Source organism: Salvia hispanica, chromosome 6 (genome assembly GCF_023119035.1).
Source record: "Salvia hispanica cultivar TCC Black 2014 chromosome 6, UniMelb_Shisp_WGS_1.0, whole genome shotgun sequence".
Taxonomy (NCBI): Eukaryota; Viridiplantae; Streptophyta; class Magnoliopsida; order Lamiales; family Lamiaceae; genus Salvia; species Salvia hispanica.
Window position 1 is genome coordinate 38,140,168 of NC_062970.1, and position 17,027 is coordinate 38,157,194.

General features: G+C 38.8%; 2 protein-coding genes and 1 pseudogene across 2 annotated transcripts; 2 read left to right on the plus strand and 1 right to left on the minus strand.

Annotated features, from left to right (window-relative positions):
* LOC125196528 overlaps positions 1–6,266 on the plus strand; it is an 11,098-nt pseudogene extending 4,832 nt beyond the window's left edge.
* A 3,100-nt stretch (positions 6,267–9,366) lies between these two features.
* On the plus strand, positions 9,367–14,763 carry LOC125192364 (transcription factor MYB3R-1-like). The gene is made up of 12 exons (XM_048089902.1): positions 9,367–9,592; positions 10,096–10,304; positions 10,454–10,508; positions 10,620–10,677; positions 10,753–10,847; positions 10,963–11,066; positions 11,191–11,319; positions 11,422–13,150; positions 13,436–13,764; positions 13,844–13,937; positions 14,021–14,233; positions 14,377–14,763. Exons 2-12 carry the CDS (start codon positions 10,225–10,227, stop codon positions 14,494–14,496), a joined length of 3,006 nt encoding a protein of 1,001 aa, XP_047945859.1. The 5' UTR covers positions 9,367–9,592; positions 10,096–10,224; the 3' UTR covers positions 14,497–14,763.
* Positions 14,764–16,254: 1,491 nt separating this feature from the next.
* LOC125192370 (transcription initiation factor IIA large subunit-like) lies at positions 16,255–17,021 on the minus strand. The gene is made up of 3 exons (XM_048089908.1): positions 16,800–17,021; positions 16,626–16,709; positions 16,255–16,522 (listed from the first exon to the last, which is right to left on the minus strand). Exons 1-3 carry the CDS (start codon positions 17,004–17,006, stop codon positions 16,499–16,501), a joined length of 315 nt encoding a protein of 104 aa, XP_047945865.1. The 5' UTR covers positions 17,007–17,021; the 3' UTR covers positions 16,255–16,498.
* Positions 17,022–17,027: the final 6 nt, after the last annotated feature.

Sequence of the window (17,027 nt, forward strand, 5' to 3'; positions counted from 1 at the left end):
GTTCAAGACTCGATCCCCCTTTCCTTTTCCTTATGAGTAATTCATACTTTCGTAGTTTGGCATCAGTCTTGAATTTCTGTTGTCTTCATATGGGTAGGCGGGTGAGCTTATGAAACGTGAGTATCAACGTAAAGTAGGCGTGCTGAATAAGCTAAAGAGACGCAATGCCAGTGCCGAGCAACTGGAGAAGGCGAAAGCTGCTGTTAGCCATTTGCATACGATATACTGTTAGAGATCAGCTGAAAGAGCTGACTCAGAAGCCTATGGATCAGGAGCCTATGGATCACGTGACAACAATTGGAGCACGAGACTCAATCAAGGCTGGATGGTTCGATTGTTTGTATAAATATGCAATGTTGTTTGGAAGTCTGCATGCAATGAATGCTCTGTTTTATCCCCATCTATTTTGAGCAATCCAGCTATTCTACTTTCTTAAATATGAGCCTTGGTGTTTCTTTTCATGGTATCAGAGCAGGATCATTTTGATCCTGTCTCTTGAGACCTTTTCTTCTTGAGTTTTTCCTACCTAAAATGGCAGAATCAAACGATTCAAATGCCTCAAATTTTCCCTTTTCCGCATTACCTATTTTCTCTCAGTTACCCCCAATTTCAGTCAAGTTGGCTGATGGAAACTTTCTGATTTGGCAGCAGCAAGTTGAAGCAGCTGTTTAGGGATATGGTCTTGAAGCATTCCTCACGGGAGAAGCAGTCCCACCTCCTCAGATGGTCACTGGACCAGTTGAAGGCACAGTGATTCCAAATCCAGCATATGTTGCTTGGCAGAGACAAGATAGGAGGCTAGCAAGCTGGCTGCTGTCCTCACTATCAGAGAATGCACTACTACTCGTTGTAGGTCTCCAATCTGCTTCAGACATTTGGCGTGCGTTAGAGACTAACTTCGCAAGTAGATCTACAGCCAAAGTGATGCAATATCGCCAACAAATGCAAAATCTCAAAAAGGAATCACTGCCTATGAATGAATACCTTAGTAAGATGAAAACATTTTTTGATCTCCTGGGATCTGTTGGTTGTAGGATCTCAGATGGAGAGCAAATATTGCACATTCTTGGGGGTCTTGGGCAGGAGTATGATCCTGCAGTATGTTCAATCACCTCCAGATCTGAAGCTTGGTCAGTTCCAGATGCTTGTGCCTTCCTTCTGAGTTTTGAGGCAAGAATGGAGTCCACACGGGCTCATGCTGTGAGTACGGAGGGATCACAGCCATCTTTGAACTTTATGCAGCAATATGGGCAAAAGAAGGATGGTCCTAACTACACCAAATTTGACTCCAATGGTGGAAGAGGAGGATGTAAAAACCAAAGAGGGGGTCGTGGAGGCAGAGGTTTTTGGAAGGAGTGGAAACAAAATCATCTGTCAATTATGTGAGAAACCTGGTCACTCAGCTGCTCGGTGTTGGCACAGGTTTGAGCAAAACTACACTCCTCCACAAGTTCAAATTAGAGGAGGTCAGCCTCCACAGCAGCAAACCTACTACAATCCATCGGCGCATCTGGTGCAATCTGCACCTCGGGCTCCAACTGTGCCCCTCATTTTGGAACATCTTCTGAGTACAACTATGATGTGGCCTCTTCCACTAGCTGGTATCCAGATTCTGGAGCAACAAAGCACATTTCCAGTGATTTGAACAACCTCAATATCAGTTCAGAGTATACTGGAGGTAAAGCTCGTTTGCTTGGTAATGCTACTGCAGTTCCTATTGCTAATATTGGTGAATCTATGTTTGAGTCACATTCTGCAAATTTTTCAAGGAAACTTCATCTTAAAAATCTTCTTCATGTCCCTAACATCACGAAGAATCTCCTTAGTGTGTCTCAGTTTGCCAAGGATAATCATGTTTTCTTTGAATTTCATCCCACTTTCTGTTTTGTCAAGGATCAATGCACCAAGGAAATCGTACTCAAGAGAACCCTTGACAATGGTCTCTATCAGTTCCTAGTTCATCACTCTCCAATCAAGAGAAGCAATGACTCCATTTTTCCTTCCAATCAAGAGTCAAACCTCCCAGCTGCTCATTCTGCAAGCCTACAACTTCCAACTTCTAGCAGTAGTTTCAAATCTGATCTAGCTCTAGATATTGCCTTGTGGCACAATAGACTTGGACATCCTACTCTAGATATTGTAAAACTTGCTATGAATAGCTGTAATATTCCTTTTGTCTCAATGAAAAACGTTTCTCTGTGTCATCCATGTTGTGTATCTAAGGCTCACAGATTGCCATATAATCTCTCAGAAACTGTCTTTAGTTCACCTCTTGAGCTAATCCATAGTGATCTTTGGGGTCCATCATCTATCATGTCTAGGAATGGATTCTCATATTATGTTTCCTTTATAGATCATTATACTAGATACACATGGATATATCTGTTGAAAAACAAAAGTGATGTCTATTCAGTTTTCAAACAGTTCAAAGCAATGGCTGAAAATCTCTGTAACACCAAGATCAAGTCATTGCAGTCTGATTGGGGTGGGGAATTTCAAGGTCTAGTTCCCTTTCTGAAAGAGTGTGGCATAGCTCATAGGATTTCTTGTCCCTACACACCACAACAAAATGGCTTGGCAGAGAGGAAGCACAGACACATTGTTGAAACCGGGCTATCTCTTTTGTCTCAATCCTTTCTTCCTCCTAAATTTTGGGATGTTGCTTTTCTCACAACAGTGCATCTTATAAATTTAATGCCTTCTAAGACCATAAAAAATGTTTCTCCTTTTGAAAAGGTATACTCCCATAAGCCTGACTACACAACTTTGAGAGTTTTTGGTTGCCTTTGCTATCCACTTACTAGACCCTATAATAAGCATAAATTGGATTTCAGATCAGTTGGGGCAACTTTCTTAGGGTACAGCTCTTCTCATAAAGGATACAAAGCTTTACTTCCTGATGGTAGAGTCATCATCACAAGGGACATCATTTTTGATGAATCCACTTTTCCTTTGCAATCTTCTTCTGTCAAATCTAGAGCTGCACAGTTATCTTCTCAGGGATTGTTTCCTATTTTTCCTACTCCTATTTTTGTTCCAGATGTTACTCTTCCTCCTGCGCCTCCTTCTGCTCCTTCCACTGACTCCTTAGCCTCTGATTCCTCTCCACAAATCTCTTCACAGTCTCCCATTGCAGCTTCCTCTGATGATACAGTTCCTAATTCCTCTTCTGCATCTTCAGCCGCACGAAGTTCTCCTACCTCAGATTCTGACCCTCCTCTCCCTACAGCTACATCCAAACATCACATGACTACTAGAGCTAAAGCTGGAATCTTTAAACCCAAAATTTACACCATATCTCTTTCTCCAAATCTTCTTCCTAGGTCAGCTCTAGAGGCTATTTTGATTCCTATTTGGAAAGCTGCAATGTTGGCTGAGTTTTTGGCTCTCCTCAAGAACCAAACATGGATTCTTACTACTTTACCTCCAGGCAAAAATCTCATTGGTTGTACTTGGATCTTCAAACTAAAGTTTCATCTTTCTGGTGAAATTGCAAGACACAAAGCAAGGCTAGTTGCTTAGGGATTTTCTCAGCAACCTGGATTTGATTTCAATGAAACCTTTAGTCCAGTGGTTAAGCCAACAACAATCAGGTTGATCCTCAGTTTAGCAATATCTCTTGGTTGAACTATGACTCATTTGGATGTCAATAATGCTTTCTTGAATGGTGATTTGGAGGAGGATATTTATATGAAGCAGCCTTTTGGATTTAAGCAGGGAGGTCCTCACTTAGTTTGTAAACTTAAGAAGGCAATCTATGGCCTCAAACAAGCATCACGGGCTTGGTTCTTCACTGTATACTCTGTTCTCGTTTCTCTTGGCTTTTCTCAGTCCAAGGCAGATGCCTCCATGTTCTTCAGGCAACGAGGGGATGATGTTGTTTATCTTCTAATCTATGTTGATGATATGCTTGTGACTGGTAACTCTTCATCTTCAGTTCAACAAGTTATACGCCAATTGAATTCTCATTTCTCTCTAAAAGATCTTGGAGAGGTAAGCTTATTTCTTGGAGTTGAAGTTGTTAAGACTGATCATGGTTTACACCTTTGTCAGTCTGCTTATATTGGAGATCTCTTGAAGAAAGCTAACATGACAGGTGCCAAAGGATGCCCAACTCCCATGGTCTCTGGATGTGAACTTAGCAAACATGTTGGAGAACCCTTGTCTGATAAGAAATTGTTTAGGAGCATTGTTGGTGCTCTTCAGTATGCAGCTATTACTAGGCCGGACATAAATTATGCTGTGAACAAAGTTAGCCAGTATATGTCAGCACCCCTAGATACTCACTGGAGAGCAGTCAAAAGAATCTTAAGATATCTCTCTGGTACTTTGGACTTTGGTATTCAAATCAGCAGATCAAATGCTGTTGTTTCTGCCTTTTCTGATTCTGATTGGGCTTCTGATATTGATGACAGAAGATCAACAAGTGGTTATTGCACATACTTTGGGATAAATTTGATCTCATGGTGTGTCAAGAAGCAGACCGTGGTTGCTAGATCAAGCACCGAAGCTGAATACAGAAGCTTGGCACAAGCTGCCTCAGAAGTCAGTTGGCTTTGTTCTTTACTTGGTGAATTGAAGATTCCAAAGAAGCAAGTTCCTGTTATTTGGGTTGACAACATGAGTGCTATTGCGTTGGCCTCCAATCCAGTTCTTCATGCTAGAACAAAACATATAGAATTGGACGTGCATTTTATTAGAGATAAAGTTTTGGCAAAGCAAGTTGAGCTTCGACATGTTCCTACAAGTGATCAAATAGCCGACATCTTCACCAAACCATTGGGACGACAATCCTTCGTGAAGCTCCGAGACAAACTCGGCGTTGTGTCCTTATCTTCCCTCGGATTGAGGGGGGGTGTTAGAGATCAGCTGAAAGAGCTGACTCAGAAGCCTATGGATCAGGAGCCTATGGATCACGTGACAACAATTGGAGCACGAGACTCAATCAAGACTGGATGTGCTGAAGTCGAAACCATCCAAGAGTTACTTGCTACGAGTACAGCTGGCTTGAAGGACCACAAAAGGACATACAAAGACGTGTTGGCACAAGGAAGACTGAAGCACTTTTGATTACTCTTTCTGTTATGATTAGGAGGTAAAAACATGGATTAAAGATTGGTTCTAGATGGTTCGATTGTTTGTATAAATATGCAATGTTGTTTGGAAGTCTGCATGCAATGAATGCTCTGTTTTATCCCCATCTATTTTGAGCAATCCAGCTATTCTACTTTCTTGAATATGAGCCTTGGTGTTTCTTTTCACATACATAGTCGACATGCAATCGTTGGATTCTACTGTATCAGAAGTCAATGATATACGCGACAAGCAGTTGTTTCCCAAGCTCGTGGCTCTCGTTCACGGGTGAGTGCCGGTGGTGCCTGATTTTTAAGCGGCCTCCTACTTCTTTTAAGCGATTTAACGTCTAACGGTTGCCTAATATGTCGATTTCTCGAAGGATGACAACGATGTGGGAGTCTATGTGCGTACATCACGATAGCCAGCTTGAGCTTGTCACATGCCTCAAAACCCTCGACGTCTCGGGCGTTCTGATCAAGACGAGCAAGCATCATCACGACAGGACGAAGCTGCTCGCGACCGTCCTCGAGCAATGGCACTCGCATTTCGAGAAGCTCGTGACGGGCCAGCGGCAGTACATTACGAGGCTCTTCAACTAGCTGAAGCTGAATCTCATCCCCATCGAGAGCAGCTTGAAGGAGAAAGTGTCATCGCCGCCAAGAGTCCCGAGTCCTCCGATCCAGCTTCTGCTCCGCGATTGGCACGACTACCTCGAGAAGCTCCCAGATGAGGTGGCAAAGGGCGCCATCGCATCCTTTGCCGCCGTGATCAAGACGATCATCCTCCACCAGGAGGAGGAGATGAAGCTGAAGGAGAAGTACAAGGAGACGAGAAGGGAGTATATCCGGAAGAAGCAAGTCTTCGAGGAGTGGCATCACAAGTACATGAATAGGAAAACACCCTCAACGGACGAGGGCGACCCTGATAAGGCCGTGGAGAGTGGGACGAAGGACCCGGTGGCGGAGAAGCAGTTCGTGGTTGAGAGCTTGAAGAAGCGGATGGATGAGGAGTTGGAGGAGCATCAGAAGCATTGCGTTCAGGTGAGGGAGAAGTCGCTCGGAAGCCTCAAGATCCGGCTGCCAGAGATCTTCCGAGCTCTCTCGGACTACGCACATGCATGTTTCGAGGCATACGAGCGGCTGAGATTGCTCACAAAATCGCAGCATCCTAATGCTAATGCAGGAGCCTAATCTATCTTTGTTGAACAAGAAAGTTCAGCTAAGAATCAGTGTTTTGTTGGAGCTCTTTTTTGCCAGTGTTGCAGTTTTTGCAATGTTTGGTTTATGGGGAAATGAACTTCCATTTTCACCCATCAATGCTAATGAGTTGTTTTCAGCATGGGATTATATAGAGGGTAGTTTGTGTCGATACACTCATATTTGGGTCCAAATTCGTAATCCATAGTTTATGAATGTATTTTTTAAAAATTGATGAAATTGAAAATGAGGTGCTATTCAAATGCATCAAAATTCTACCAAGAAAATGGAAGAAAATATCGTCACTGTATTTTGATAAAAATAAATGAAATACAACAAGAACATAAAAAATGAAATACAACAAGAACATACACAAATTTGCAAAGAATGATACAACCCGGCCCGATAAACTTTTAAACTAACACATTCACACTTATAGGAGTTGGAAACGAACATATCCATACAATCAATGCCAAGTCTAAATTCATATCAACACATGGCATTAATTTCCTTTTAGGTTTCATATAATGTCAATTATGGAAATCATCCCAAACAAAAGAGGCGAAAACGCGAAGTCATGAGAAGCTTCATCGAAAACCTAATCTTGTGGTTGTGTATGGATGACCTAACCTAGCGAGCCAGTGTTATGCCAATTGACAAAAAAAAGTTCCCGATGCAAAAGCGAGGTTAATTATGTAAATTCAGAGAAAATAATTGATTTAACTGATCTACAGATATTGTATATTTGCATTTTGGGAAGATTCATTAACTACTTATAGGAGCATTTTTTGGGCGGGCCTAGGGCAAAAAGCCAGCTAGAAAAGATTACTTTCAAATCAAACATATGAAAACATCATGTAAGGGTCCCAGTTAGTTAGAGATCTTAAACGACAAACCAAACACTCCTTATTAGTATTATTGACTTCTTCTTAAATCTCTGATATGGCCTCAATTTTTTGCCCCTCTATTTATAGACATTATTATTTATTCTAAAATTTTCTATTCTATTCTTTAATATTTTATATACCCAAATTTTTCTCGATAAAAATTTAAATATTTTACTTAGATATCTACATTCTAGTAAAATAATGTAACAGCAAACACTAATACAAATATACAATCACGAAGATAGCATTACAACCCTAAAAATGGATTAAAGAGCTTACAAGGCAATTAAACACCAGTAAAAATTATATAGTCCTTCCACACCATGATGGCATAGTAATTTGGTGTGGCTCACCAATAATTCCTTTACAATTGGAAATAAAAAGGATCCATATGCCACATCACTTGACATAAATATGGCAACCTTATGTCTAAATTTAAAAGTATCCATTATAGCATTTTATGGAAAGTGTAATAAATTAAATATAGAAATTGTACTATCATATGAATAATGAATTAACGTTAATATACTAGTACAATTTATAGGTTTGTGTTAAAATGACAACCCCTCTTAAAATGACACCGTGACACCACAAGGCAATTAAACACCAGTAAAAATTATATAGTCCTTCCACACCATGATGGCATAGTAATTTGGTGTGGCTCACCAATAATTCCTTCCATATGCCACATCACTTGACATAAATATGGCAACCTTATGTCTAAATTTAAAAGTATCCATTATAGCATTTTATGGAAAGTGTAATAAATTAAATATAGAAATTGTACTATCATATGAATAATGAATTAACGTTAATATACTAGTACAATTTATAGGTTTGTGTTAAAATGACAACCCCTCTTAAAATGACACCGTGACACCACTTATACAGACAATATTATAAACGCTACACAGCAATATTACAAACACTACACAAGAATCTATAGATTGTTTGGGATATTGTTGGACAAGAAATATTGCTTGGATAAAGACCAACAAATTGCTGACCGTTTTTTTTCAGTTTTTTTTTTTTTTTTTGCCACGTGGCAGCTTATTATTCGTCCACGTGTACAAATGATTGGCTAGGAATGGTGGTATGGTGTTATTTTAAGGGGTGGTGGCACCCTAACATGCCCTTATATATATGCATATTAATTTCATAATACAATAATATTATGCACATAAAAGTAATCATATTGTGTTACTTTTCATGTAAAAAGAAATTATATTATTATGGATAAGATCTTTTTTTTTAAAATTTTTTTATATATATAAGAAAAAGTTCACATAAATAAAAATTATGACTGAACTTATATTTTGTTAGCATATAGTACTAGTATATATTGTAATTTTCATTATATTTATTAGCATGTAAAAAAATCGAGAATTTTTAACACAAGAAAATAAAAAATAAAAATAAAAAGAAATGAAATATTCATATAAAATGTTATTATTTTATAAGAGAGATGTCTTGTATATTAGTACTATTATATTATATTATGAGATGAATATACATGTATAAATTGTACTCCGTATATTAATTAAAGTCAATTCACTTCATATGATAGTACAATTTCTAAATTTCATTTATTACACTTTCCATAAAATGCTTATAATGGATGCCTTTATACTTAGATATAAGGTTGTCATATTTATATCAAGTGATGTGGCATATGGACCCTTTTTATTTTCAATTGTCAAGTAATTATTGATGAAGCACACCAAATCACTATGCCACCGTGGAAGGACCATGAGATTTTTACTCATTAAACACACCCTTAGAGAGGTCTAGGATGATCGATTGGTTAAATTGAAACTCAAAATGTTTCAGTTAATTTTTTTTTTTTTTATTTCATTTTACTTATTCTCCATTTTTCAAATTATAACCCCTAGTACAATCAATTTCCATTTTCAAATAAAATACTATATTCATACTATATTTATTGCAGAGGATGAACAAACAACGAAATGTCATCTGGAATTTCCTCATTTTTGGACAAGTAAGGCAATTAATAAAAATTTAAATTGTTACCAAATGTGCCGTTATGCTTAAACATTTGAACAACATAGGAAGCTATGAATTCAGATTGCGCAGCGTGGCGGAATCGTAGCCGTTGATGAAAATAAATTGTTCGGCATTTACCGTCAGGGGTTTGAAACAAAGGCTCTCCGCCCTCTTTAATTTTGAATTATTTGGGCCGTTTTTTATTTCACTTTCTTTCTCTCTTTGATAAAACACACACTTCACGCACTATAGGAAACACATCATACTGCGGCTGTCTCTCTCTCCTCTTGCCAAATTTCACCGAGAATCAGCGGATCCTTCTTGTGCTTCTGGATTTATTGGATGCGTGGATGTCTATGAAGTTTCTGCTGGATCCGCAAGTGATCGGTTGGAATTTTGGTGTGTCTGCTGTTGGATTGAAATTCGTCTGTAAGTATTTCAAATTTCAAATTCCGTTTTTTTACTAGAATTTGAGCAAGATGGAGGAATTATTTATTGTTAGAGTTCTGTATTTTTCTGGATTTGGTTGCGGTCTTGGTATAAGGAATATCATGAATTTAGAACCCTAGTTATTTTCACTTTGTAACAAGTTAGTTTTTGTGTTTGGTTTTGCTTGAAGATGGTCTTTTGTTGATTTGAGTGGTTTGGCATCAATGACCAATCAGATGCGGTGTTCGGAATTAGAGCTATTCCTGTTTCAATGCAACCGGATAGTTCAAATTTTTTATTTTAAGAGCCTAGAAATGACTCTTTTTTCAATGTAAGGCTCTAATCACATAAAAATGTAATTTTGTTGCAATTGAATACATTTCACGGCTAGTTAGTGCAGTTAATACTTAGAGTGTGCAACAATTTCTTGAATTAATATACTTGTTTTCTGGTTTTGTATGTGCACACCTGACTTCTCTCTTTTCTTCCTTCCATGTTCCTAGCTATTGATCCCATCCCAGATTCAGACAGCTCCTACCTTGTTATAAGGTAGCTTATAATGATTTTTGGAAAAAATCTTGAAGAGAATTACCAACGAGTTGGAGGCCTAAACTTACACTTATCAGCCAAATATGGAAAGTGATAGGACAGGCAACAATAACCCTTCAGATGTTGCAAAAAATGGTCTGCAAAGAGCTCGACCTTTACATGGGTACCATTTCAATGTTTTGTTCATGGATATTATGTGGAATCAGTTTCCATTTTAGTGGAGTTGTGTAATCAAAATAAACTATGGTGGCTCGTGTTCAGATACATAATAGTCTTTCAATATATATGACTTTTTCTCGTTCTGTTATGCAGGAGAACCAGTGGCCCAACACGTCGTTCGACGAAGGGGCAATGGACGGCAGAAGAGGTTAATATGAATTTTTTTCCTATAGCTGTAATTATTCAAGTCTGTAAACACAATTACGGATTAAATAGGAATTTGTTGGGTAAAAGACTGATTTTTCAGCTCGTATTGCAGGATGAGATATTGCGAATGGCTGTTCAACGCTTCAAAGGGAAAAATTGGAAGAAGATAGGTAAGAAAATGGGTTTAGGCCTTCATGCAGTGAATTATTCAATTCACTTACTGTGATATGTTATGATATATTCAGCGGAGTGTTTCAAGGACCGAACAGATGTTCAGTGCCTCCATAGGTGGCAGAAAGTTCTTAATCCTGAGCTTGTGAAAGGTCCATGGTCGAAAGAGGTCAGGCTACTTCTCTAGTCATCAATGGCTTTGATGTCATTCTCTTGGTTTATCTCTATATTCTGTAAGTAAGATTTATAGAGTCTGTTTAATTTCAACTTTAACACATAATTAGGAGGATGAAGTTATAACTGAATTGGTCAACAAATATGGTCCCAAAAAGTGGTCTACGATCGCAAGTCATCTTCCTGGGCGTATAGGGAAGCAATGTCGTGAAAGGTAACCTTGCAGGAGCTTCAATTGATTTTTGTGGTTTATATAATTATAAAGTAATTGATTCTGCATTTTGTGTTATTGGCATGCTTTGTATGTGAGTCAGTTGGTGTTACTCATTTTTTTTCAGGTGGCACAATCATCTTAATCCCAACATAAATAAGGAAGCTTGGACACAGGATGAGGAATTAACATTGATCCGTGCCCATCAAATTTATGGAAACAAATGGGCGGAGTTAACTAAGTTCTTGCCTGGGAGGTACGTAAACTAGTATTAGCCCCTTCACACCTGTATGCTGTATGTAACTTTTCCTGGCTTTTGCTCATTTTGTGTGCCTTTTTTGACTGTGTCTGCCACCAGAACCGACAATTCTATCAAAAACCATTGGAATAGTTCTGTCAAGAAGAAATTGGACATGTATTTAGCTTCAGGATTACTTTCACAGTTCCAAGGTCAGCCTCTTGTGAATCATCCTAACCAATCAGAACCTTCCTCCTCTTCAAAAGCGCAACAAAGCAGTGAAGACAACAGTGTTGTTAGAAGCAGAATAGAAGCAGAGGAAGCTTCTGAATGCAGTCAGGGCTCTAACATTGCTAGTATGTCTCAACCTACAAGCAACCCAATTGTACATCCCGTAGGCGACTGCAGAATAACTGAAGAATCAAGTTCAATTCAGTATCCTGGAGATTATCATCCTGCGTTTCAAGAAGCAGCATTTTCTATACCAGAAGCACCTTGTGAACTGAGTGACAAGTTTCTTGAGCATGATTTCTCTCTAGATTGGGGTGCCTTAGCGGGGAAAGATTGGCAACTAAATCCAAATGAACTACCGGACATGTCTTTGCTAGATCTAGGGCAAGAGTCCCCTGGAATGTTCGTCGGAACATCTTCAAGTGGCCAGAATAGTAATCATGAAGAAGTACTCTTTCAGCAAGAGTCTCATATGCCATTAGGGACGTATACTTCCATGGTGAACATGGCTGTAGATTCCGATGCCACAAATATGATCTCTACTTCAGACTGCAGCAGGATGGTATACACCGAGGCTGATCAAGGTGGATGCTGTCCCTCTGAAGTTATAAACCAAATAGATTCATTGCTCCATCGTTCTTCAACTCTCCAGTTTCCTGAAAATGGGGCTTTTGCTTCACAATCTTGTTATACACCTTCTGATCCGCTGGGTCCTTCATTTCCTCAATGTGTTCCCTTCCCTATACAACTTCCATCTGCTGATGGTCAGCACATCTTTGGCCCTCATCCTAATCAGTACAGTAATTCACATGCAGATCAGGAAGCTAATCAACCAAGTACACATGGCTTCATATATCCTACAGAGTCTGATCACTTGCAATGTGAAGATAATTTTGTTGAGGAAAAGGGAACACCGAAACTAGTTGCAGTTAATGATTTTGTCTTGACATCCTCAAATGATTCTCAAGGTTGTTCTTTGGTGGACAAAGATACTAAAACTGAAGAACAGAAGGATTCTGGAGCTTTATTCTACGAGCCCCCACGTTTTCCAAGCTTGGACATACCATTCTTCAGTTGTGATCTTATACAATCAGGTAGCGATATGCATCAAGAGTACAGCCCACTAGGCATCCGCCAACTTATGATATCTAGCATGACACCGTTCAAACTGTGGGATTCGCCAACCAGAGATGACAGCCCTGATGCTATTCTCAAAAGTGCTGCCAAAACTTTTACAGGCACGCCATCGATATTGAAGAAAAGACACCGTGACTTGGTATCTCCTTTGTCTGAAAAGAGAGGTGAAAAGAAGCTTGAAGGTCCTAGAAATCAAGAATCATTTTTGAATATGAACAATGGTTTTTCCCAGTTAGAGTTTATGTTTGATGAATGTATAGAGAAAAAAGGACAGCTGCTTTCACTATCGCCAAACAGAAGAAACTTTGAAGTGTCTTGTATGGAAAAAGAGAATGCAGTTCCTGCATCTGGACAGGAACAAAATGAAGGCAATAAAAGCATTGTCACTTCAGAAAGAGATACAGCAGAAGGATCTACTAACAATGGCAGTGATTGTTCGAACAGTATGACTAAGAATGCAGAAAAGGACTTGACTGTATCAGTGAGTACCCTACTTTGTCTCCACTGGCATTAATCAGCTTCTTTCTGCATTAATGAATCGGAAAATACCGATAAGTACTAAATGCAAACATTTATTGCTACTGCCTTACTAAAACGAATTTGCTGCAAAGCTGTCTAGAATATACTCATTTTCTGTACTGCATTGTATTGCTCATCATGAATTTGATTATTCTTTGTGTGAATGTACTAATTGTAGCACTGCACTAGAATGTTTTACCATGTTATTTTTTGCAATTCTGATGTGTTACGATTTTGATCCTGGCAGGCGATTGAGTCTTCTGGAATCCTTCTCGAACATGATGTGAATGACCTGCTATTCTTTTCTCCTGACCGTTTCATAATGAAGAATGATAGAACGGTTGGTTTAAGTGCTAGAGCCCTTGCAAAACAGTCTTCACGAAGATTAGATGCTGTGTCAAAACATGGGGCTGTTTTAACTTCCTCAGATGCATGTTTTTCTGTCCTTTGTTCTCCTCGACTGGGTTCAAAGAACAGGACTAATTTGTTTATAACTACCTCTCTGCAATCCTTGAGTCCTTCAGCGAAGAAAGTTGAGGCTTCTGGCAAAGGTTTAGCCAATGAAAACAATAATATGTAAGATCATTATCACCTGGTTAAATGCTAGCCTCTTGACATTTCTCAGTTGCTCCTAATTTCGATCCTTTATTTGCAGGTTTGCGGAAACGCCTCCATCAATTTGGAAGTCCCCTTGGTTTATCAATAACTTCGGACCAGGCCCAAAAGTTGATACAGATATATCAATCGAGGTATGTGAAATATTTTAGTGGGAACATTATTTTTTCATTGTTTTGTTCTTTTCATGTTATTTTATAGTATGTTATTTTGGTAGGACATTGGCTACTTCTTGACTCCGGGGGACGGTAGTTATGATGCCATCGGGTTAATGAAGCAATTAGGAGAGCAGACAGCAGGTGCGTTTGCTGATGCCCAAAAGGTTCTTGGAGATGAAACTCCTGAAACCATAATGAAGGGAAAATGTATCACAAACCACGACGGAGAGAAAGAGCATGACCACAATCCATGCTCTGCTTCAAGTTTCATGGTATGTGTTTACAATAAATTCTTAAATATCTTTTTCTACACCATTACGTCTTTTGCTATATGCACTGAGATTGTAAGTAGAATAACGTGGTTTCCCCGACTTTCTCTAACTCTTACTCTGATGGTATTATCAATCCGTTGCAGTCGGAGAGGCGCACACTCGATTTTAGCGAGTGTGGAACACCTGGAAAAGAATCTGCAAGATTTTCAAGCAGCACCAGTTTGTCAAGCCCCTCTTCCTATCTGTTGAAGAGTTGCAGGTAGAAGAAGGCAAGGCATTCATGGTATAGAGCAATCCTACTGTAATATATATGTAAGTCTATATTTTAATTTTTTTATATTCTTGAATACCATATATAACAAATGGCATGTGTCCGTGTAAAATGCATTTGGGAAGTTATACAAAACCTTCGATTTATTCTAGAGGCCATAAACCTTGATTGATTTGTTTGATGTTGCTGTGTAGATGATACTCTTATTGACGATTAAGTTTTCATATATATACAGCAATCGAAGGTATTTTTATTTTTATATTGACATTATTTGGATTTTTAATTATCTCCTTTTGTATGTAATCACACTCCTAAATTTACAAAAGTCAACCAATTATTTCGTATTTCTGATTATAAGAGATTTCTTATAAGTATTTGCACAACATAACTTGTAAAATTGTATTCGATGAAAACGATAACGCTATTACTCTTTATTCATATTCGAAATGAAATAAGACGATAACGCTTATACTCTTTAACTTAAACGAAATGAAATGTTTCCTGAGAATATTTTTTATGATCATATTTGATATTGGCTTTTGATAAGAAAATCTCAACAATCAAAATCTGAAACTGTTTATTTAACCATGTAAAAAATTGCTTCTTTATAGATTATGAATTTATGAATACAAAATAAGTTATGTTTCATAGAAATACGTGATTCAGATAATATTAACTTAATAGGGATGTGATCAGGTCCATAAGTGAAATTATGTCAAAAATCAAAGCAAATCTCAGCTATTGGCCATTGGATCCTGTGATATAACTGTTAGATTAATGATACGTATCATCTAATAATGTAGATTGTGTAGTCTAATAATGTAGTTCGGCCAATAATGTAGATTGTGCAGTTTAATAATGTAGCCCAGTTAATAATGTAACGCTTTTAGTGTAATAATATAGCTCAAATATTATGATCACAACCATCCAATCTAAGAGCATCCGCAATGGTTAATAGGCCAGCCATAGGCCAGCCATTCTCTCCTCTGCCACGTCAGCAACACTAAAAAAACCACCTGCCACGTCAGATTTAGGCCAGCCATAGGCCAGCCGCAATAAAAACAATTCAAAATATACTACATTTACGGAATTAAAATTGCGATATACGGAATTAAATTTACGACACATATACGGGAAAAATAATCCATTCCATTAAAAATAAAGTACAAAGATTTTAAAAAAAAAGTACATGATTTTTTTTTTTAAAAAAAAAAGGCTTCAACACCCGAGCCCCGCCACTCTCTACTCCTCATCGCCGTCGCCGTCGCCCTCCTCGTGGCCGTCGCCGCTGCCGCCACCCGTGGTATCTGAGCCCACGTCGGAACCCCCCAGCCTCCTCGTCGCGATCTCTAAATCAGCACGCATGCTCTCGAGCATCTCGAAAAGAATCCTCTTCTCCGTGGTGCAAATGAAAATGAAACGAAAATCGCGTTTATATATGATTTTAAAAAAAAAAAAAAAAAAAAAAAAAAAAACGAAAATCGGCATAATGGCCGATCGCTGGCCGATCGGGCCTCTCGAATGGCGGCTAGCCGATCAGCCAGCGGATCGGCTAGCGACGAGCGATCGGCCAGCCCACGCCGATGCGCTCGCCGATTGCAATGGTTCGGCTAGCGCGACGAATCGGCTAGCCGGTCACTAGCCGACCATTGCGGATGCTCTTACATCGTCGACGTGTCCTTGTAAACCACTTTGCTATAGCATCAACATCGAATTAAAAAAATGATTAAAACTAAATTAATACTTAAAATAAACTCGAATTAAAAATATATCAGAATAGGAATAAAGGAAGATTAAGATAGCAATAACATATATCCGCGTACACAAAAATTAAATGATACAACGATCCTTTCAAAGTTATAAACTCGTAGTTGGAGCCAAAATCTCCCTTCTCTGTACATTGTGACCATCGAAACATTTCCTCTCACTAATTTGCGTTCCGTACAAGAGACCAAATACAATGTGAATAACCAATCTTGTTCTCCCCATCGAAATCAGAAGTCGAATTCTCCCGTCGCCTGGTGAAAGCCCAATACCAAAACCACTCAGACAAAACATATGCACAAATAAAGAACAGGTCAGAGGAGCGAGCATCCACGAAAAATGGTAAGGAATCCTAACCTTGTTGAACAGAATGTCTTTGTTATTTACGCGCATAATGCCATCCTTCAGTGTGCACTTCCACCTGCTCTTGGTTCTTGTCACCTGTGTATCATACAAGCATATCTTAAGGATGAGATTATCGTCATTGAAGAAAAACCCAGAGTAAACAATATGATTTTGCAGGCTCTGTACCTTGTCGAACTGAGCTAGAACCAGATGTGCTGTGTTTACATCCTCCCCCTGTTCCAGATCGTCCAACTCATCATCGTCGTCTTCATTTAAGGGTTCATCATCGTCGTCATCGACAGGTTCATTTGGAATGGGAGCAGGAGTTGCTGCTTGCATATCTAGAAATGCAGACGGTTTCATCTTAACAATGGTCATTAACAGTTCTGACATGTGGGGAGGTACTAAATTTAG

Excerpts from the sequence above, each read along its gene's own strand:
- LOC125192364 (XM_048089902.1), top strand. The coding sequence starts at position 10,225 with ATGGAAAGTGATAGGACAGGCAACAATAACCCTTCAGATGTTGCAAAA. Across the intron at positions 10,678-10,752 it reads GAAAAATTGGAAGAAGATAG|CGGAGTGTTTCAAGGACCGA; the intron begins GTAAGAAAATGG and ends TGATATATTCAG. Across the intron at positions 11,320-11,421 it reads ACTAAGTTCTTGCCTGGGAG|AACCGACAATTCTATCAAAA; the intron begins GTACGTAAACTA and ends GTCTGCCACCAG.
- LOC125192370 (XM_048089908.1), bottom strand. The coding sequence starts at position 17,006 with ATGTCAGAACTGTTAATGACCATTGTTAAGATGAAACCGTCTGCATTT. Across the intron at positions 16,710-16,799 it reads TTCTAGCTCAGTTCGACAAG|GTGACAAGAACCAAGAGCAG; the intron begins GTACAGAGCCTG and ends TATGATACACAG. Across the intron at positions 16,523-16,625 it reads AAGACATTCTGTTCAACAAG|GCGACGGGAGAATTCGACTT; the intron begins GTTAGGATTCCT and ends GGCTTTCACCAG.